This window comes from Euphorbia lathyris, chromosome 2 (genome assembly GCF_963576675.1).
Source record: "Euphorbia lathyris chromosome 2, ddEupLath1.1, whole genome shotgun sequence".
Taxonomy (NCBI): Eukaryota; Viridiplantae; Streptophyta; class Magnoliopsida; order Malpighiales; family Euphorbiaceae; genus Euphorbia; species Euphorbia lathyris.
Genome location: NC_088911.1, coordinates 108,352,038 through 108,372,009, shown reverse-complemented (window position 1 = coordinate 108,372,009; position 19,972 = coordinate 108,352,038). Strand labels below are relative to the sequence as shown.

The 19,972-nt window shown below is 35.0% G+C and overlaps 2 protein-coding genes across 2 annotated transcripts; both read left to right on the top strand.

Annotated features, from left to right (window-relative positions):
• Positions 1-393: 393 nt before the first annotated feature.
• LOC136219379 (cyclin-dependent kinase inhibitor 5) lies at positions 394-3,424 on the top strand. The gene is made up of 3 exons (XM_066006771.1): positions 394-1,043; positions 2,586-2,789; positions 2,867-3,424. The coding sequence occupies exons 1-3, from the start codon at positions 556-558 to the stop codon at positions 2,934-2,936; spliced, it is 762 nt and encodes a 253-aa protein (XP_065862843.1). The 5' UTR covers positions 394-555; the 3' UTR covers positions 2,937-3,424.
• Positions 3,425-11,555: 8,131 nt separating this feature from the next.
• LOC136219378 (26S proteasome non-ATPase regulatory subunit 1 homolog A) lies at positions 11,556-19,759 on the top strand. Its single transcript, XM_066006770.1, has 13 exons — positions 11,556-11,845; positions 13,790-13,859; positions 14,504-14,609; positions 14,814-14,925; positions 15,013-15,181; positions 15,363-15,838; positions 15,945-16,080; positions 16,191-16,439; positions 16,521-16,741; positions 17,446-17,704; positions 17,928-18,160; positions 18,276-18,795; positions 19,102-19,759. The coding sequence occupies exons 1-13, from the start codon at positions 11,697-11,699 to the stop codon at positions 19,426-19,428; spliced, it is 3,027 nt and encodes a 1,008-aa protein (XP_065862842.1). The 5' UTR covers positions 11,556-11,696; the 3' UTR covers positions 19,429-19,759.
• Positions 19,760-19,972: the final 213 nt, after the last annotated feature.

Sequence of the window (19,972 nt, the reverse complement as noted above, 5' to 3'; positions counted from 1 at the left end):
AATTCCAAATTCTACCATTTCAATTCCTAAATTTTTATTAATTCAATTTCAGTTTGAATTTTAAGCATTCAAACATTTTATTCTCAATTTGGTATCGTTTCTTTGGATTAATTTTATTTTCATAGATTTAATTGCGAACTTTTAAACTTTTTCGTTCTTTTAGATTTTTCACAATCTGAAACCGAAAAGGCAGAAACACCGTAATTTTTTTTTTAACACTTAATTTTTAATTTTATCAAATTTATAAATTTAAGCACTATCACATAACAAAAATGGTGAAACTTATTTTTCATATTATAAAATGAGAAAAATAATAGAAACGAGAAATTGGAAATAAAAACAATGAAGGCCCGCACCCTAAACTTTTCATTTTCTTCTCTTTCACTCATAAGTACAAAATACATACCCCACCCTTTCATTTTCTTTTCTTTTTCTCTTCTTCTTCTCTCTCTCTCTCTAACCAACAACTGCAAAAACCACCTTCAAGCTTCCATCTTTCTCTCTCCTCCATCTTCCATTTTCCCCCTTCTTCCTTTCTCCCTCCATGAGAGATCAATGGGTAAGTATATGAGGAAGGCTAAAACGACAGGTGAAGTTGCCGTTATGGACTTCTCCCTTGGTGTCCGTACACGCGCCAAAACCCTAGCCCTCCAACGGCAAGCCAGATTGCCTCCTCCGCCACCTCCTCCTCCTCCTGCTCAGCCTACTACTCCTACTGCCTCCGCTGGTTACCTCCAGCTTCGTAGCCGTCGCCTTGTTAAACCGCCGATTCCTGTACATGATTCCAAGCGCCAAAAAGGCCAAAATAGTGAGGCGCATAACCCTAACCCCAATTCGAACGCGGTTTCTCAAGTCCGGGTGGGCCCAACGGATTCTCAGGCATTAGGGTCTCGTCTCAAGGAAGACGAGTTGGAAGGAGGAGATAAAATTGAAGGAAACAAGGAAAGTGATGATTTCAACAATAACGATAATTATGGGAGCAAGGATTTGGGTGTTGAGGCTTCCTTTGGAGAGAATGTTTTGGATATTGAAGGTAGAGGGAGGTGAGTTTCTCTTTAACACTTCGTCTTCTTCTTCATTTTGGCTTAGTTTGGGTCTTATTGTGGCTCTCGATTTTAGGGCTTTATGGTTTTTAACTGGGATTTTTTGTCACTATTTTTGATTTTGGGGTAGCTTTCTCTATTGTTTCCAATTGGAGATCAATTTTAGCTCCTCTCATTTGGGTCTTAAAGTGACTTTGTTATTTGTTTGTTTCCTTGCTTAAAAACTCAAGGGAAAAAGGGAATTTCTACGTTGAAGCTTTAATTTTGCTTTATGGAGATGCTGAATTTTGAGTTTATTTTGGGTTTCCTGGAAGATTTTCTTGCAAAACTGGTCTTGTCAATGCAAATTTTCTGCGAAATTTGCTTTTTATGTTGTTGGAAATACTTAAATTGGATACAAATGTGAAAATTCTAGCTTTTCACCTCTATAGCCGCTTACATTCATGTTGATTTCATTTCCAGAATTCCTTTAATCCTTTGTACTAGAACGTGTTTTTCACCTCCAAAATTTATTCTTTGCCGTTATTGTCTGTTTATTTTAAATTTCACCTCCCGTCAGTTGTGTTCAAAAGTCCCTGATTATATAGTTACTTTATACTATATTTTAAAAAAAATTGTTCGTTTCGAGTTAGAGAAACATTTTCCCACACTGCTATAGTTTTGTGAATGATAAATTTGATGTAAATCCTGTTTCTCTGGTGGGATCTTGGAGCAATTTGATCTCCTTCATTTGTGTGCTTGTTTCTATTTTCTGCTTTTCTCCGTTGCCATTTCCCTTTTTTTTATGTAAATTTCCATTGTGAAGTAAGCAAAAAAATGTTTGAATAACCTCTTGTGCATTATTTAATCACAATAGATGAATATACATTGTTGTTTTTCGTAAGTGGACACCCATCTGATATTTTCAACACCAACAAACACTATTGAATTCGGTGCTTTCTGTTTGGATATTAATTATGGTTAACGCGTGTTCTTCTTATTGTGAGGTAAAACTTTTACCCCACTTTTAATTTATGCTTGAACATGGGATTGGGCTTTTGGCAGAAAGTACTGAATTGTGATTAGTTGTTCTGATCATGTGTAAGAGGGGAGTTAAATTTCTCTGTATTTGCTCATTTTTCCCTTCTCTGTTTTCGAAGAAAATAAAATTGTCTGTCAAGGTGGTGGAAATTCTTTGGTTGCTACTGATAAATGATAATGATGGGTTTTCCTCCCTAGTAAATTACTGCAGTTGAAGTGAAAAAAAAGGTTCCCCTGATTTTCATTAAGTGTTTTTCATGGGCTATTTGGTTTGTGATTGTTTGGCTCCTGGTACATCTGTGGAAATTTATGTGTTCTTGAGAGCAGTAGTCTTTTTGGTGTTATAAAATTTGTATTCTAGTTTATTCCTTTCAGACATTGTTCTCTTGTATATAATGAGCTTGCTGCAAGTTGCAATCTTGTGCAACCTGAGCTTTGTCAATGTCGTACTTCAGTTGTAATTTTTTGTACTTTTGTTGCCATGAGTCTACTTGTGTGTCATGTTCATCTTCTCTATGACAGGTATTCTAGAGAGTCCACTCCTTGCAGTTTGATAAGGGACCCAGAAATCATAAGAACCCCTGGTTCGACAACTAGACCTACAGGCTCAACTGAAACTAACAGGAGAATACGAAACTCCACTCGTAGACACATACCGACTGCTCATGAAATGGACCAGTTCTTTGCCAAAGCTGAAGAGGAGCAGCAAAGGCAATTCATTGAGAAGTAAAGACAAACTTCATCTCTCTAGCTTTTATTTGAAATTACTTTTTGCGCTAACAGCAATGTGGGTTTCATGGCAGGTATAACTTTGACCCTGTTAACGAGAAGCCACTTCCAGGACGATACGAATGGGAAAAATTGGATCCCTAACTAATCTATCTATGGATGAGGAGTTGTTATCCTGCAATGTTGACCATAGGAATTGTGAAGTAGCAGGATTAGTTATAGTTGGAGTTGAAGTTGAAGTTGAAGTTCCAATGGTGATGGTGTTATTTACATTTTCCATCGCCCTTCTTTTTACTTGTAAAGAAAGAAGTAGGATTAAGTTAAAAGTGTGTAGACTAATGATCTGTAACATAACAGGGGTTAGAGTTACACAACAAATACAAATCACCAAAATCAGTCCTTTTGTCTAACAGATCACCTCACCTCACCTCACCACACCTGAGAATGGGTCTAATGTTAGGTGTTAATTAGGTCAGTAGTGTTTATCTGGGTACAGAAATTTTCTAGATTTCCTTTTTTTGTACTGTAATTTCTCTTCCTCTCATCCACCCCCCCTTCTTTTGTCAATATTTGTACTGATGGAACTCAAGTCTTATTAATCTTATGGAATAAAGATGACCCATTTTGTTCAAGTTTTTGTCTTTTCTGGTATCAGCTAGTGTTTAAGATGACGAGAGCTATAACCGACTACTAGTCTTCATGTGAGAATGGTTGGTGGTGGTTATAGACTATAGTAGTAGGGCACTTTTTTGATTTTATCTGAAAGAATCTTTCTTTACCTTTTTCTAATTGCATGCCCACCATTTTCCACCTTTGTCTGCACTAGCATTGCATACTCTCTCATATTAAGGTGAGATTCCAGATTAGATGAGACATGATTGGATTGGTTATTGATTATCATAACTTTAAACGAGTATAAGGATTAGAGATTTAAGCAAGTGGTTGGTTTGAAGAAGTGCCCTGTTTGGCAATCAACGATTACCTTCTTGGTTAGCTGATTTAACTAGTTGATTGTGTAAACTTGTCTCGTCAAATTTAGTTGATTGTTAATAGTTGTTTGTTTAAAATGACAAATAAGCTAATTGGAAAAGTTTCTAAGGGGACGTTTCACCTATTAGTAGAAAAATCAGCTGTTTCGAATTTTTACGAATTTTTTTTTGTCCGTTTAGACTTAAAAGACAAAAAAAAAAAAAAGTTCCGGATCAAAGCTCCACTATTAGAGATTTAACTATTTAACTAGTAAAAACTTCTTACATGGTTCAAACATTTAATAGTTTTTCAGCAAATATGGCCAAAAAGGAAGAAATAGGTGAAAATGGTGAATCAAAAGACAAATAATAAGAGTAAGACAGACAATTAGTAGGGTGGTTATGGTGGGTGGGTCTTTGCTTTGGTAGAAAGAATCTTCAATTTCCAATGAATTTGAAGTACTTATTACTAAAAAATAGAGTGCTTATTAATGACTGTTTTGCTAATAATGAACACTGGACGAGGAAACTACCTTACTCTTCCTGACTAATCCTTTCACTGTTATTGGTAATAATAATCTTATCCAATATTTACATTTATACCAAGGGCTTTTCTGTCTTTCTTCACTTTAGGATTGATTTAGCCCCCACTCTCTTTCCTTTTTGTTAATTTCCCCCAAAATGTTAGTTTGATTTTGTTAAGGAACAGGGTAGGGATTATGGATAATTACCAAAGTAGTTTTATTTTATGGGTCAAGATGAGTCTCTTTCATTTGGATATTTGTTCATAACTGTCAGCTGTAAACTCTCTTACATAAAAAGTTTTTATACTTATGGTTTAAATGTTGGAATAAGGTCTCATTTTGATCCTGTTGTTTCTTTTGGGAAGGGTAAATTTATCCGAACGTATAAGATGGTGTCAATTTTACTTTTAATATTGTCAAGCACATTCAACTTTAACTCCTATTGATTTGATAGTTATTCCATATTGAATTTTCCAAACAAGTTTATCAATAAACTCAAACACTTCCGTGCATTTTAGTAAGTTGTTTATAACTATTAATAACTTTTTTTTTGTGATTAACTTATCTAACAGACTTAAATATGACATTTTAGCAAATTGTTTGTAACTGTGTTAGTAACAAAATAAATTTTTAGATATAATTGATGTTTGGAAAGTACAATAAAATAGTTAAATAATAAGTCAAATTACAGTAGACAAGTTTGTTACAAAATTTTGTTAGGTATGAGTCAAATCGATGTTTGGAAACGTTAGGTAAAATTGTATAATTTCGTATGTTATTAATCTATACTTTGTGAAAAACGATAGGAACAAAATTGGACTTTATCCTTTAAAAGTTTGCAAACTCATTTTTGATGTATGCTGTTGGAAAAAGTTGTTTTTTTGGAGAAATAGGTATTCTCTATTTTTGTAAATGCTACTTTTCAGGTGTAAAAAAACAAACATAAGGTCACTAACCAAACACCTAAAATTCTCCTGAAAAGGCAAACAAGAGCATCAAAAGCAGCAACTAAACACGCCTACAAATTTAAAAAGTCGGACTTTATATGTAAGATAATTTGTAAAATTAATCCTTATATTTATTCCAAATCGCTATTTTTCATAATAAATAATCATGACAGAATATCTAATTCTTCAAACTACACAAACCATAATCATAAATTTATAAATTTATAAGCTTTTAAACTATAAATATACATTAGCAATCCACATACTTTTTTTTTTTACTTCCCTCTGAAAAATTATGTGTGTTGCTAAAATTGCAATGGCGTTGAAGGCATGTCAGATAGAGTGATGTATGTTAGTGTTAAAAAAGAGTGGTTTTGAACAGCGAAATGGTAGTGTGGTCCTGCATTTATATTATATATGCCTTCTTTTATACGTATTTCTCAAAAATACAATATCTACATTCCTTTTCTATATATATTACAAAATTCTTAGTACAAATGTACATGTAATCTTAAATTTACGCGTTCAAAGACATTGTTCTAGCTTCGTCTCTATTGATACATCGAATAAGGGTAGATCCTGACATTTTAGAGATTTGGATTATCTCCAAAAAGACTCGTAGTGTATTTTTTAAAAATAATGGCCCTGTTTGGTAAATAGCGTTTTGGGATAAAAAGAGCGGTTTTGACCAACTTTAGAGGTTTGACCACTGAAACCGCTAATTGGAGTGTTTGATGGAGAGAGGTTTGGAAGAGAGTTTTGGGATGAAAACGCTAATTTAGAAAAAGCTCTTAAAAGGAGCTTTTTCAATTAGCGTTTTGCAATATTAAAATTAATGGACTTCTTTAACCCTAATAAATAGACTCCCTCTTCTCCTGCGCCAAAATTAATGCCCTTATTCGTCTTTTTGCACAAACCGCTATTATTAATCAGCTAATTTTTACCAAATAGGTCTACACAAACAGCTAATCAAATCAGTTAGTCAAATCAGCTAACAGTTAATGTAATCAGCTAACAGCTAATTCCCAAACAGGGCCAATATAAACAATTGACTCTTAGTTATTTAAGAGTATTGAAATACATTTCATTTCCAATAATATTCTTTGTAATCATAATTTATTTATTTATTTTATCATTAAAATGATTATGTATTGTATATTTTATTTTACTAATAGTGAGAAGAGATAGACTAATTAATAATAAATTATAAAGAAAATGAAATAAGAAGAGGACCGTGAGTGAGGAGAGACTCATCAACAATCAGTTGCGTTTACATAGACCCTGATAATCACGTAAATTTGGTCATTCACCGTTAACTCTAGGCGGATTAAATATAAGCCTTAGGATGTTTTGAATCTCCACCTTAGCATTTTAATCCGCATAGATCTAACGGTGAATGACCAAATTTACATGGTCATTGGAGTCCATGTGAATGCAACTGCATCAACAATAGAGAGCTGACGGTGAATTAGGTCAATTGTGTTATGAGTTTGGCCTTATTTGGTTATTCACCATTAGATCTAGGCTTATTAGAATTCTAGGGTGAAGATTCAAAACATCCTAAAGTTTAGGTTTAATAAGTCTAGATCTAATGCTGAATGGCCAAATTCATTTGGTTATTAAGATTCATGTGAAGATTGCTGATCAGAATGTAAACTCTTAGTGATTTGAAAAGTGACTAAGAGCCTTTTGGACTTGGTTTTTAGCTTAAATTTCTCAAAATTTAACTTAAGAGCTCAACAAATGAGTCCATTGGCAGGGCAACCCTTGAGCCTAGGTTAGGAGTGTGCCGGTCTAGAGCCCAAAGCTGAAGGGGCCCAAAAAATTTACTAGGTCTATATGTATACGGGGTAAAAAAAGTTATTCACATATTGATACCATTTAGACTTTAGACCGCCAAAATAATTGATATTTTATACTTCCAATTAATTTTTTTGAATATAGGTTGAGGTCTTATTTAAAAAACAATTGTGAAACATTTTTTTTTTGATTTTGGATAAATAAAAGTATTTTGTGAACATAATAATATGTACCGTATAATTATTAATGAAATATGTTTTTTTATTTATCATTTATTGGGCTGTATTTTAAATTTTTATGTATATTTTTTATTATTAAAGGTGCTATGATCTCTTAATTCGTCTAGGGGCATGAATTATTAGGACCGATCCTGTCCATTGGAGATGCTCTTACGACCGAAGTAACAAATGAGGATCTAATAATTAATACAAGTAAAAAGTAGTAAAACCAATTAAGTAAAAAAAATTAATTGAAAATGATATTTTTTTTATTATACCTACCAAGAAATTTAATAAAAACATTCAATTTGAAAAAAAAAACATTTTATTTCGCTTGAAGTATTAAGTTATAAATACAAAATATTGTCTATGAGTATTTATAGATGCAAAATTATTATATATAAAAGTAAAGTGATGTTTGATAAAACTGAAAATTAAGTGCTGAAAAAATAAGTACTGAATTTTAAGTGCTAAATATTATAAGCGCTAAAAGTATTGAATGATGTAGCTTTTATAAAAATATTAGTTGATAATATTTAACTTAAAATGTTAAGTTAAATATTTTGACTTATCAAAATAAGTGATTTTTAACTTAATTAATAAATTTAAGTGGTGCAGAAACAACCGTTATCAAACGCATTTACATTAAATAAGTGCTTAACATTTTAATTTAATTGATTAAGTGGGTTATCAAACAAGACCTAACATTTCTGTATTAATTTTTTTTATAAAAATATTAATGTTGGACTCTTTCTTTTTTCGGGTTTTGGCAATTGTTTTGACATAAGATTATTGTCGTTGCATCTTTTGAAATTTGATTTTTATATTTTTTTATATAAAAATGTTATTTTGAGCCTCTCCCTCTCTTGGACCTTGAGTATGCATCCCTCATTTCCAAGCCCAATAACGGCCCTGCTTGAAATGATATAATTATCTCACATACATGATGAACTTTAAGATGTGAACTTTGCATAAGTAAATATGTGTATGTTCATTCCATCTTTTGGATTTACTTTTTATCTTTCAATTTTAAATAAAAGATAAAAAAAAATGTGTTAAAAATGAGAAATAACTTATTTTAACAAAAAAAAAAATCAATTAATATCTATAATCTATCATTAAAAGTAAATAGTAAACACTTAACAATAATTGAATTAAATAAATCCTTAATATACAATATTGTAGTATTGGACTAAGTGACTATGGTACTCTATTTAGAAAAGCAGATTTAGACTACGAGAATTGTAGTAAATAAAAGATTAGGACAACGTTTGAGAGTTGTTATAAAGAAAATTTTGAAGTCATGGGAAAAGTGCATTCCATTCATTGAATTTGCATATAATAGGATTGTGCATTCTTGAACTTACTATTCACCTTTTGAAACTATTTATACTTTTAATCATCTTACTCCATTAGTTTTAATTCTTTTACTTGTTGATGAGTGGAAAAGTTTAGATGGAAAGAAAAAAACTGATCTGGTGAAGAAGTTACATGAGCGAGTAAAACAACAAATTGAGAAGAAGAATGAGCATTATACACATCAAGCTAACAAGAATCACACCAAAGTGATCTTTGAACCTGACGATTGGATCTGGCTGTGTATGCACAATAAGAGGTTTCATGCTCAAAAGCGAACCAAGTCACATCCAATAGTGGATGGACCTTTCCAAGTTATAATAAGGATTGGAGACAACATTTAATCTTCCAGGTGAGTATAATGTGTATGCTACTTTTAATGTTTTTTATTTGTCATTATTTAATATAGATGATGGCGATTCGAGGAAGAATCCTCTTAAAGAGAGAAAGAATGATGTGAATCTCCAAAACACACTAAGAAAGGAGTATGACATGGAGCTGAAGATGAATGAATCCTTACAAATCCCTTCAATTCTTGTTGCGCCTATTATAATATCTCAAACCAAGAAGGTCTAAAAATCATTCAACAGTTTGATGAAGGAAGTTCAGAGCATTCCACTTCAAATGAGTTTGAAAGGAAGAAGTTGGGTTTGTTTCAGTAATTCAAGTCCTTGCTAGAGAAACATAGCCTTATTTATACCATACAAGGGTGGTCCAAATTGAATTATCTAAAGTGAGATATATGTTAGGCATATATTTATCCAATTGGGATATTTATCCAATTTTAAAATTAATTGGACCAAATCTTTTATTAAATGGCTTAGTTTGATGACTTAGGGGGTGTTTGTTTACTTACTTTTTATCTCATGTTTGCCTTTTCACTTTAAAAGGTAGAGTTTTAGATGTTTAGTTAGATATTTTCTGTTTGTCTTTTACATGAAAAGTATCTTTTTACAAAAGTCGGATCCTTATACTTGTTGTTTGGCAACTTCTATTTTATTTTAGATTTAGTTGTTACTTTATAGGCGGATGAGAATTAGTTGCTTAGCTTTCCTTTTTTTTTTTTTGTTAAAAGGATTGTACTTTTTAGCCTATTTAAAGGGGATGGGCAAAATTACCAAGGAGATTTTTATCAATATAAATAGGTTTTTAACCTTACAAAATTCATGCAATTTGTTTCTTATTATTTAGAGTAAGCGATTCGGATCCAACTATTGCAATATTATTTTGATTGTGGTGAATAGTTAAGGTTAGGCATTTGAGAATCAACGTCGTCATAGGTTTTTTCATTCAATTCAAAAGGCTGTATCGGTTTCATATTAATACAGGAAGGTGATTTTTGAATCCGATGCTAAGTTGGTTGTTGACGCCATCAATACAAGACGGAACGACTGGACGGAGCTTGGAGATACTAGCCGCCAGTGTCAGACTATTCTCACTCAAGAGGACTATTCAGTCTAGTTTGCTCGGCCACAAGCAAATGAGTTGGCCCATGCGTTTGCAAGGACATCACGTTTTATTACCTGCCCCACATTTTATTCTTATATTCCGAGTTTTGTTACTCCCTTGATGTTAAACTCTTGTCCCCTTAGGGATATGAGTGTGCATCGGTTCAAAATCGAAGCGAACCGAAAAAACCGAATACCAAAATTACCAAAATAATTCACATCGATACCGAACCGAATAATATATAAATCGAAATATTCAGTTTGGTTTTAAACCGAACAAACCTAATTTAATGAAAAAATAAAAACAATAAATAAAAATCATTATATTTCATCATTAAATTCACTTCAACAATTTAAATTTTCAAATACTTTCAAAATTTAATCATATTAGCTATTATCTCAACAACAATAAACAAAATTAAACTTGTAAATTCAAATGTATGTGTATATATATAAAAAATAATATAGAATATGTGTAATTCGGTGCGGTTCATTTTTTTTCTAAATTTTTTGTCAAACCGAGCCGAATCTAATATCGAAATGCACCAAAAAAAATAAAAACCAATGTTGAACCGAAGTGTAAAAAACCAAACTGAAAAACCGAATTCAATCGGTTCGGTTCAGTATGCGGTTTAAATCGCACCGCACCGATGCACACCTCTTCTTAGGGACCATTAATTGATTTAGTATTAAAAAAAGGGTTAAGGTGCAAAAACATCCCTAACGTTTTGGGTTAGGAGCAATTTTACCCCCTAACGTCTAAAATGGTGCAATTTTACCCCTAAAGTTTGTAGCCAAGAGCAATTTTATCCCTAACGTTGATAAATTGGTCAATTTCAGAAATAATTCGTCAAATTGTATTCTCGGTCATGAATCTTATCATCTACACTTCACACGTGCGTCATTTTATCAGTAACAAATCATAAACATATGTTGGGATGTGAAAAATAATAATAAAAAAAATATATTGTCTTTTGTACAAATTAGACAAAAAAAATCAAAAAATTCACCGAATCTATAAATATTAATCTCCAATTCTATTATTAAATTGCAAAAAAAAACATGAAATCCTTTTTTTAGAATGAATTGCTATGCAATTGGTGCAAAATAATGAACAAAAATATCCATGTTTTATAATAGTGTCTCAAATTGACCAAAATTACCAACGTTATGGGTAAAATTGCTCTTGGCTACAAACGTTAGAGGCAAAATTGCACCATTTTAGATATTAGAGGTAAAATTGCACCTGACCCAAAACGTTAAGGATATTTTTACACCTTAACCAGTAAAAAAATGTTATTCTATATTCTTAAAAAAATGTTATTATATTTTTCAGTTATTTTAAAGATTTGCGAGTGTTTTATAAACTATGAAGGCTATAATAGAAATGAAAAAACACGTTAAAAAAAAAAAGATGAAGAAATCTAACTTGTCATGGAAGAAAAGAACTAAATAAAATAGATAAATAAATAAAAACAACTGATTTATTAATATTCCGATATTACTAATTTCTTTCTTTCTTCTTCTTCCTGCTGCTGTCGAAGACAAATCAATACTCTTTCGTCGCACTCTCCCCTCTTTAAGCCAAATTCCTTGTCTTCCCTACCTCTCGCCTTCTGCCTTTCCCTTCCCACTCAATAACAATGGCCGCCGCAATGACGGTAAGCTCCGCAGGGGCTTTGCTTGCGATGCTCAACGAAAGCCATCCGCTTCTCAAGCAACATGCTCTCTTTAACCTTAATCGATTCGTGGATCAATTTTGGCCTGAGATTTCAACTAGCGTCCCGCTAATGTAATTGTGTTCCCATTTCTCTTTTCTCTTTATCTTATTTGTGATTTTGAATTTTTTTTAGTTGGGTTTAGGGTTTTGATGAATTTTGATCTGTTTCTGTAATAGCATAGACCTAGGAAAAAAACTAATCTTTTGACATTTCTAGTCACTTTTTAGAGACTTCACAAGTTCTTTCTTCAGATAAGAAATTCGATTGGATTTAGGGTTTTTGTTTAATTTGATCTGCGTATGGAGTGCTTTTTCTTTATGACATTTCCCCTTCAAATTGGTATATTTTAATTGTGCTCCCATGTGGTAATGGCTTATTCTTTTGATTTCTGACCACTTCGACTAACCAGTCCGTGTTTGATTAAAGTGCATTATAGTAATTATGGTTTTTATTGTGGATTCTCTAGTAAAAAGTTTGACAGAAAGTTGCTGGCTTTACAATGGGGGGTGGGGATCTTTCTGTTGGGAAGAGATATGTGGGGTTTGGTGCTCTTGTCCCTCTGTCATAGTTATTAAAGGCGCATGGCGCACTAAGGCGCAAAGGGTCCTGGAGCCTTGGCGCATGGCGCACGGCGATGGCGCGCGCCATAGCGAGACAAGGCGCACCGACAAAAATAAAAATTATAAAACTATAAAACTAACATAAAAATGCAATGAATACTAAATCATGAAAATATCTTAAGCATAAATAAATTTAAAATGCAAAATAAACCCCATATTAGCAAACTTTAAAGTTGAATACTAATTCCTAAGTTCTACTCCTAATCAAAACTCTCCAAATCCATCACTCCTCATCATCACTATCACACTCCTCATCTAAAGCGTCATCATCAAACTGATCCTCTTCATCCTCATCAACAAACTCAGTTTCTTCTTCCTCCTCATCTCGAACAACTACATGGGCTTTTCCTCGATCCTTGGAAGATGATACTTTAGCCTTTTTTCCTACTCTTCTAGTGTTATATGCAATCTCTTCAACTCCAGCAGCCTTACCAACTAAACCCCATGTTAGAGTTTCATCTTCAACTCTTCATGACTCTGTCTCTTCGTCTTCTAATTAGTTTAAAACGTATAATCTCTCTCCTCTTTAATACTTTTTGTTAATAGAACATGTGCTTCATCCCAGATATATAAAAAAACTGCCCATAACTGCCTCTAACTGCCAAGGCGCGCCTTGGTGCGCCTTTGGCAATTGCATTTGGCGCAAAATGGCGCACCAGGCGCGCGCCATGGCGATTGCGCCTCGCCATGGGGCTGCCATGGCGCTAAGGCCTGCGCCTGGTGCGCCATGCGCCATAGGCGCGCCTCAGGCGCGCCTTTAATAACTATGCCCTCTGTCACAATTGATTGAGGAGTGGGATGAATTGGGATGGAATAGGAGACAATAAAATTCTTGATCGAAGTTAATAGGAAAATGTCAGGCAGCTAGTAGGTTATGAAAGAATCATGTTGGCTAATGGTTATACAACTCAATTCAGTATTATTGGTGGTAAAAGCACTATTACTTGGGTCAGCTAGGGCCTATTGCTGATTAGCTGTGAGGTTAAGCTTTAGAAGAATTCTTATTGTTCTTCAGACAGGAATAAGTAGATCTTATACCGAGACTTGCTGATTGAGCCTAGGACATGTCTCTGGGACCTGGTCTACTACTCTTTACACTTCCCTTCCCTTCATGTAGTTAGATTTAGAATTAGGAGGCCTTTTACACAGCAGTTTACTCAACTTTTATTGAAATCACATATATGAAGGATTTTAAAGAGCGTCATCTTATAATGGTATTTATTCCTGTAAATCTATGTTGTAGTCATTAGACGATTTCAATGACGCATATAGAACAAACTTTTCTCTGAACTATTAGTTGCACTGCTAGTCTTGTCCGCACTTAAATAATTATTTATTTATAATCTGAACACTCCTTCCTCCACATGTTTTTCCTCACTGTTCTTTTTCATGCAGAGAGAGTTTATATGAAGATGAGGAGTTTGATCAACATCAGAGACAACTTGCTGCACTGGTTGTTTCAAAGGTTATAGCTTACTTCTTTCTTTACTACTAGTTGTTCCTTCCCCACTCGTTTCTTGATAGGAGAATAGGGGAACAAATAGACAGAATCTGCTTCAATAGATGTCTAAGAAGTAGTGGATGTATCTTTTCCATATCTGCTATTTTGTCTTCAATTTTGTATGATCAGTTGTGGAAATCTTATAATCATGCGAGTGCATGTTATTTCCACTCACACACAAGCTAATACTTGTAGAGTTCAATGTATGGGTTGCATGTGAAATTACATGTCAGTTCCGTCATTGAGTTTTTGAGAAATAATGTGTGTAATGAGGTTTGGCGGACATAACCTGTTGAATTCTGTGTCCTCAAGGATGGTCCTTCCTTCAAAAGTATGAAGTATGCCTTCCTCCTTTTAATTAAAAGCATAGCGAACAGGAGATGTAGTCACACTGCACATGGCGGTTACCTTTTGGAAGTATTTTTTTCTAGATTAAATATCCAAGAAAATTCCTTTGCTTTACAAGTGTCGTTCTTATATATATATATATATATATATATATAATTTTTAAAATATAGGAAGCGATTCACCTTAGAACTCTCGACATTGACATTTTATTTTTTGTTTTACTTCAAGTGAATTTTAATATCTTTATTGTTTCCATTCAGGTTTTCTGTTATTTAGGTGATTTAAACGACTCCTTGTCATATGCACTTGGAGCTGGTTCTCTTTTTGATGTTTCAGAGGATTCTGATTATGTTCATACTCTTCTTGGTAAGCATTCGTATCATCCTACACATGTCCTGATCACTGAGAACTGGTATTATTATTTTGTTTTTTGCCTACATTTACCTATGCTACTTTTTCTTTATTCTAAATTCTATATTTTCCAGTAGTTTTACTTTGACCATCAAAACAAGTATGGTGTTGCTTCCCTAGTCTACTTATTTGACATTTTTGTGTCTTACATATCTATAGCTAAAGCTATAGATGAGTATGCCAGTCTAAATTGGAAGGCATCTGAATCAAAGGCTGAAGCAGCAGAAGTGGACCCTAGGCTAAAGGCGATTGTGGAGAGAATGCTGGATAAGTATGGATGCATATGAATTCTTTAATGTGATGTCTTCCTGCACCCTTCATTTCTTAATTTTTGAATTCTAACTGTTCCTTCATGTAGGTGTATCATGGATGGAAAGTACCAGCAAGCCATGGGAATTGCTATTGAATGTAGACGACTTGACAAGCTTAAAGAAGCAATAACGAGGAGCGATAATGTTCATGGAACTCTATCATATTGTATCAATGTTTCTCATGCTTTCGTAAACAGGAGAGAGTACCGTTGCCAGGTACGAGTTAATATTTTTGAAGCAGTCATGATTTATCTTTAGGTGATGGCCATTTGTCTGTAGCAATTATACTGTGGCTTCTTTATTGACAGTTTCTTTTTTTTGCCATGGTTCGAGTGTTGTAATGCTTCACTGAGAGCGAATAGTGACATTAGCTAATCATGTTTTGGTTTTTCGATAGGTTCTCCGTCTTCTTGTTGATGTTTATCAACAGCTTCCTTCTCCTGATTATTTGAGCATTTGCCAATGTCTCATGTTCTTGAATGAACCTGAAGGTGTAGCAAGCATATTGGAAAAGCTTCTGCGCTCTGAAAATAAAGATGATGTTTTGCTTGCATTTCAAATTGCATTTGATCTTGTGGAGAATGAGCACCAAGCTTTTCTGTTAACTGTTAGGGATCGCCTTTCAGCTCCCAAGACTCAGTCTTCTGAAGCAGGGCAGCCAAAATCTAGCGATGCAGATTCTGCACAAAATGAGAATTCTTCTGCTCCTGTGGATGTTCAAATGACAGAGGGAACTTCAGCCTCAACTGGAATTGTTCAGGAAACAGACCCTAAAGAGGTGATATATGCTGAAAGGCTGACAAAAATCAAGGGAATTTTGTCTGGAGAGACATCAATACAGTTGACTTTGCAGTTTCTATACAGTCATAACAAGTGAGCAATATGTTTCTATGTCAATTTGCTGTTTAAATTCAGAAGCTCTTCCATATGCTTTCAAACTACTTGCCAGTTATGACTAATTTCTGTTAATTGCTTACAGATCTGATCTTCTTATTCTGAAGACAATCAAACAGTCTGTTGAGATGAGAAATAGTGTTTGCCACAGTGCTACTATTTATGCTAATGCAATCATGCATGCTGGAACTACTGTGGATACATTCCTCAGGGAGAATCTGGTGAGTAATGGATCTTGACTTGTCCTCTCCTAAATTATGTTGTACATTAATCCTTGATATTTGTATTCCTCATGTTACATTTACTTATTTTGGCTCTTATTGGTTGCCAGGACTGGTTGAGCAGGGCAACAAATTGGGCCAAATTTAGTGCCACTGCTGGGCTTGGTGTTATCCACAGAGGGCATCTACAGCAGGGCCGATCTTTAATGAGACCTTATTTGCCTCAGGGTGGATCTGGTGGTGGAGGAAGTCCATACTCTGAAGGAGGAGCTCTTTATGCTCTGGGGCTTATTCATGCAAACCATGGCGAGGGCATCAAACAATTCCTCCGCGATAGCCTACGTAGCACTAATGTAGAGGTGTGCTTAATTATTCAGTAAGCTTTCAATTTAAATTACGGTTGGGATATTTCTAACATTCATATCGAATGTCTTTTGCAGGTTATTCAACATGGTGCATGTTTAGGTCTTGGTTTGGCTGCTTTAGGAACTGCTGATGAAGATATCTATGATGATATCAAAAGTACTTTGTACACTGATAGTGCTGTTGCTGGTGAAGCTGCTGGCATCAGTATGGGTTTGCTAATGGTTGGAACTGCAAGTGAGAAAGCGCAGGAGATGCTTACTTATGCTCATGAGACACAGCATGAGAAGATTATTAGGTAAATTTGAGCCACATATCCAGTGTATGGGGCTGAGTCGTCAACATTGTTTGTTCGCTTTGTTGTTGTCACAGAACCAATTGAACTAAAAGCTTAAGCTGATAGTTAAAAGCCCGATTCATATTAATATCTGAAACCCCCCGCACGCGAAGATTATTAGGTAAATTTGAGCCGCATATCCAGTGTATGGGGCTGAGTTTTCAACACTGTTCGTATGCTTTGTTGTTGTCACGGAACCAATTGAACTAAAAGCTTAAACTGATAGTTAGGAGCCCGATTCATATTAATATCTTATACCACTGAGCTTTCAACAACACAAGGCTTTCTTACCGTGTGTTGAAATTAAATCAACAGATGGGGTTGTCAGGAATCAAACCCTTAGATCACTTGGTCAAAGAGGCTTTGATACCATGTCATGAACCAATTGAACATAAAGCTTAAGGCCCAATTCATATTAATATGTCCGATACACCTCCGCACACGAATGCTCATTGGGCTTGGAGTGTGTAAAAGACAGGTCCATCTTATTACCATGTGTTCAAATTAAATCAACAAATGGGGTTGCCAGGATTCAACCCTTAATCACTTGGTCTAAGAGGCTCTGATACCATGTCACTGAACCAATTGAACTATAAGCTTAAGCTGATAGTTAAAGGTTCAATTCATATTAATGTTTGACAGTTGTAATGTGGTGTGTTCTACAGGGGATTGGCACTGGGGATAGCCCTCACAGTTTATGGAAGAGAAGAAGAAGCAGACACACTAATTGAGCAGATGACTCGTGATCAGGATCCTATTCTTCGTTATGGTGGCATGTATGCATTAGCATTGGCTTACAGTGGAACTGCAAACAACAAGGCCATCCGCCAGCTCCTTCACTTTGCTGTATCAGATGTGAGTGATGATGTCAGGAGGACTGCTGTTCTTGCACTTGGATTTGTCCTTTATTCTGATCCAGAACAGGTTGGTTCTTGCCCCTTCTATTCTCTCTTTTTGGTCCCTGTTTTGGCATTGGCAATTTGTATTCTTGTCCTCATAACGTTTGCTTAAATAGAATCATTCAAAGCCTTTTTTTTTTACATTCTCTACGGTTTGGATATTATCCTTGTTACCCTTTTTTTTCTATATCGGCTTAACAATGTTGGTACCTGTATTTATTAAATCTCACTGTACCATGCCACTGCAGACTCCTCGAATTGTCTCCTTGCTATCTGAGTCCTACAACCCGCATGTACGGTATGGAGCAGCTCTTGCAGTGGGCATTTCCTGTGCAGGCACTGGCTTGAGTGAGGCTATATCATTGCTGGAACCATTGACATCAGATGTTGTCGATTTTGTTCGCCAAGGTGCACTTATTGCCATGGCTATGGTCATGGTGCAGATGAATGAGGCTAGTGATTCTCGTGTTGGAACTTTCAGGTATTGTTTATGTTTTTTTTCTTTTGTTAGACTTGAAAGATACCAATGCATTTTTATTCACCTGCATCTTTGGAAAAAAAGAAGTAATGCTGCTTTTGCATGCTCCTATATTTAGACGACAACTGGAAAAGATAATTCTTGATAAACATGAAGATACCATGAGCAAGATGGGTGCCATTCTTGCAACTGGAATACTTGATGCTGGTGGAAGGAATGTGACAATTAGATTGCTTTCTAAGACCAAACATGACAAAGTCACTGCAGTAGTTGGACTAGCTGTTTTTAGCCAGTTTTGGTATTGGTATCCTCTCATTTATTTTGTAAGCTTAGCGTTCTCACCCACAGCTTTTATTGGGTTGAACTATGACTTGAAAGTTCCAAAATTTGAGTTCTTATCCAATTCAAAGCCCTCTTTGTTTGAGTACCCAAAACCAACAACTGTACCCACCACTACGTCTGCTGTGAAACTTCCAACTGCAGTTCTGTCAACATCAGCAAAGGCCAAAGCTAGGGCCAAGAAAGAAGCAGAACAGAAGGCTAATGCTGAAAAGATAGCAGGGGCCGAGTCTTCATCTGCAGCAGCAAGTACTGCAAAAGAGAAATCATCCAGTGAGAAAGATGGGGATTCCATGCAGGTAAATACGAACTTCCTTTCACATTACTGTTCCGATAGGACTTTGGTTTTTAGTATCATCTTGTTTTCATTTTCTGAGAAGCTGTAAGAACTAAATTAAGTATGAGCTATGTTGCAAGCTTGCATTTTGTGTCCATATCCGTTTCAGTATTCGTTTCCGTTTCCGTTTCCATTTGAAGGCTATAATATGATGGTTATGTTTAAGAAATAACGTTTCCCAGTATCTATTTCAGTGTCTGTGCAACATAGATTATGAGAGGAAGGTGAAGCTTTTGGTTTGCTTATTGTCGATTTTATCTCTTGATAGGTTGATAGCCAGCCAGAGAAGAAGTCAGAGCCTGAAGCTTGTTTTGATATTTTGACAAACCCAGCAAGAGTGGTTCCTGCCCAGGAGAAATTTATCAAGTTTATGGAAGAAAGCAGATATGTTCCAGTGAAGTTAGCACCATCAGGTTTTGTCCTCCTCAGGGACTTGCGACCGTCTGAACCAGAGGTTCTTTCTCTTACAGATGCACCTTCATCCACAGCAGCATCACCTGCTGGTGGCTCTGCCACCGGACAACAGGGTTCTGCATCGGCAATGGCTGTTGATGAGGAGCCCCAACCTCCTCAGCCTTTCGAGTACACCTCGTAATTCTGGTATAGTGATTTTCCGAATGTATTCACTCAGACTGGTGTGCTTGGAGCTTTTCATGGGAGGAGAAAGTCGAATGCGTTTTGAGCGATAGCATCATCACCACTTGTCGAATCACACTGGGGTTTGGCCAACGCTTGGTTAATTGGAATATCTATTGTCTGTTGTTAATTTTATGTTTTAATCTCAGGAGATGCCATCAAAAGACGATAGATATGTTGAGCTCATTGTTATTTGTTTGAGGATGCATATGGGCAATCAGTCCCTCAACTGTTTGAAGACTTTGAGATTAGGATTTTAATACTTCATTTGATAAGGTAGTTCAAGTTCATATCTTTTTCTTCTCTCTCTTTATTTTTAGCAAATCAACCTAGTTCCATGCATCTGCTCAAATGTTCACCAATTAACATCGTTGGGTTCTATAGGTTTTACATGTACGCAAATTTGCCTGCATCATGCATGTAAAATAATATGAAGAAAAAGAAAAAGGCCAGATTGGTGTTTTGAATTAAATTTTGAAAATGTTTCATTAGTTTTCTGAATT

Bases quoted from the DNA above. Each gene is read 5' to 3' on its own strand.
- LOC136219379 (XM_066006771.1), top strand. From the start codon at position 556: ATGGGTAAGTATATGAGGAAGGCTAAAACGACAGGTGAAGTTGCCGTT. The intron at 1,044-2,585 runs GTGAGTTTCTCT...TCTCTATGACAG, and splicing joins GATATTGAAGGTAGAGGGAG to GTATTCTAGAGAGTCCACTC. The intron at 2,790-2,866 runs GTAAAGACAAAC...GTTTCATGGCAG, and splicing joins CAAAGGCAATTCATTGAGAA to GTATAACTTTGACCCTGTTA.
- LOC136219378 (XM_066006770.1), top strand. From the start codon at position 11,697: ATGGCCGCCGCAATGACGGTAAGCTCCGCAGGGGCTTTGCTTGCGATG. The intron at 13,860-14,503 runs GTTATAGCTTAC...GTTTCCATTCAG, and splicing joins CTGCACTGGTTGTTTCAAAG to GTTTTCTGTTATTTAGGTGA. The intron at 17,705-17,927 runs GTTGGTTCTTGC...ATGCCACTGCAG, and splicing joins TTTATTCTGATCCAGAACAG to ACTCCTCGAATTGTCTCCTT.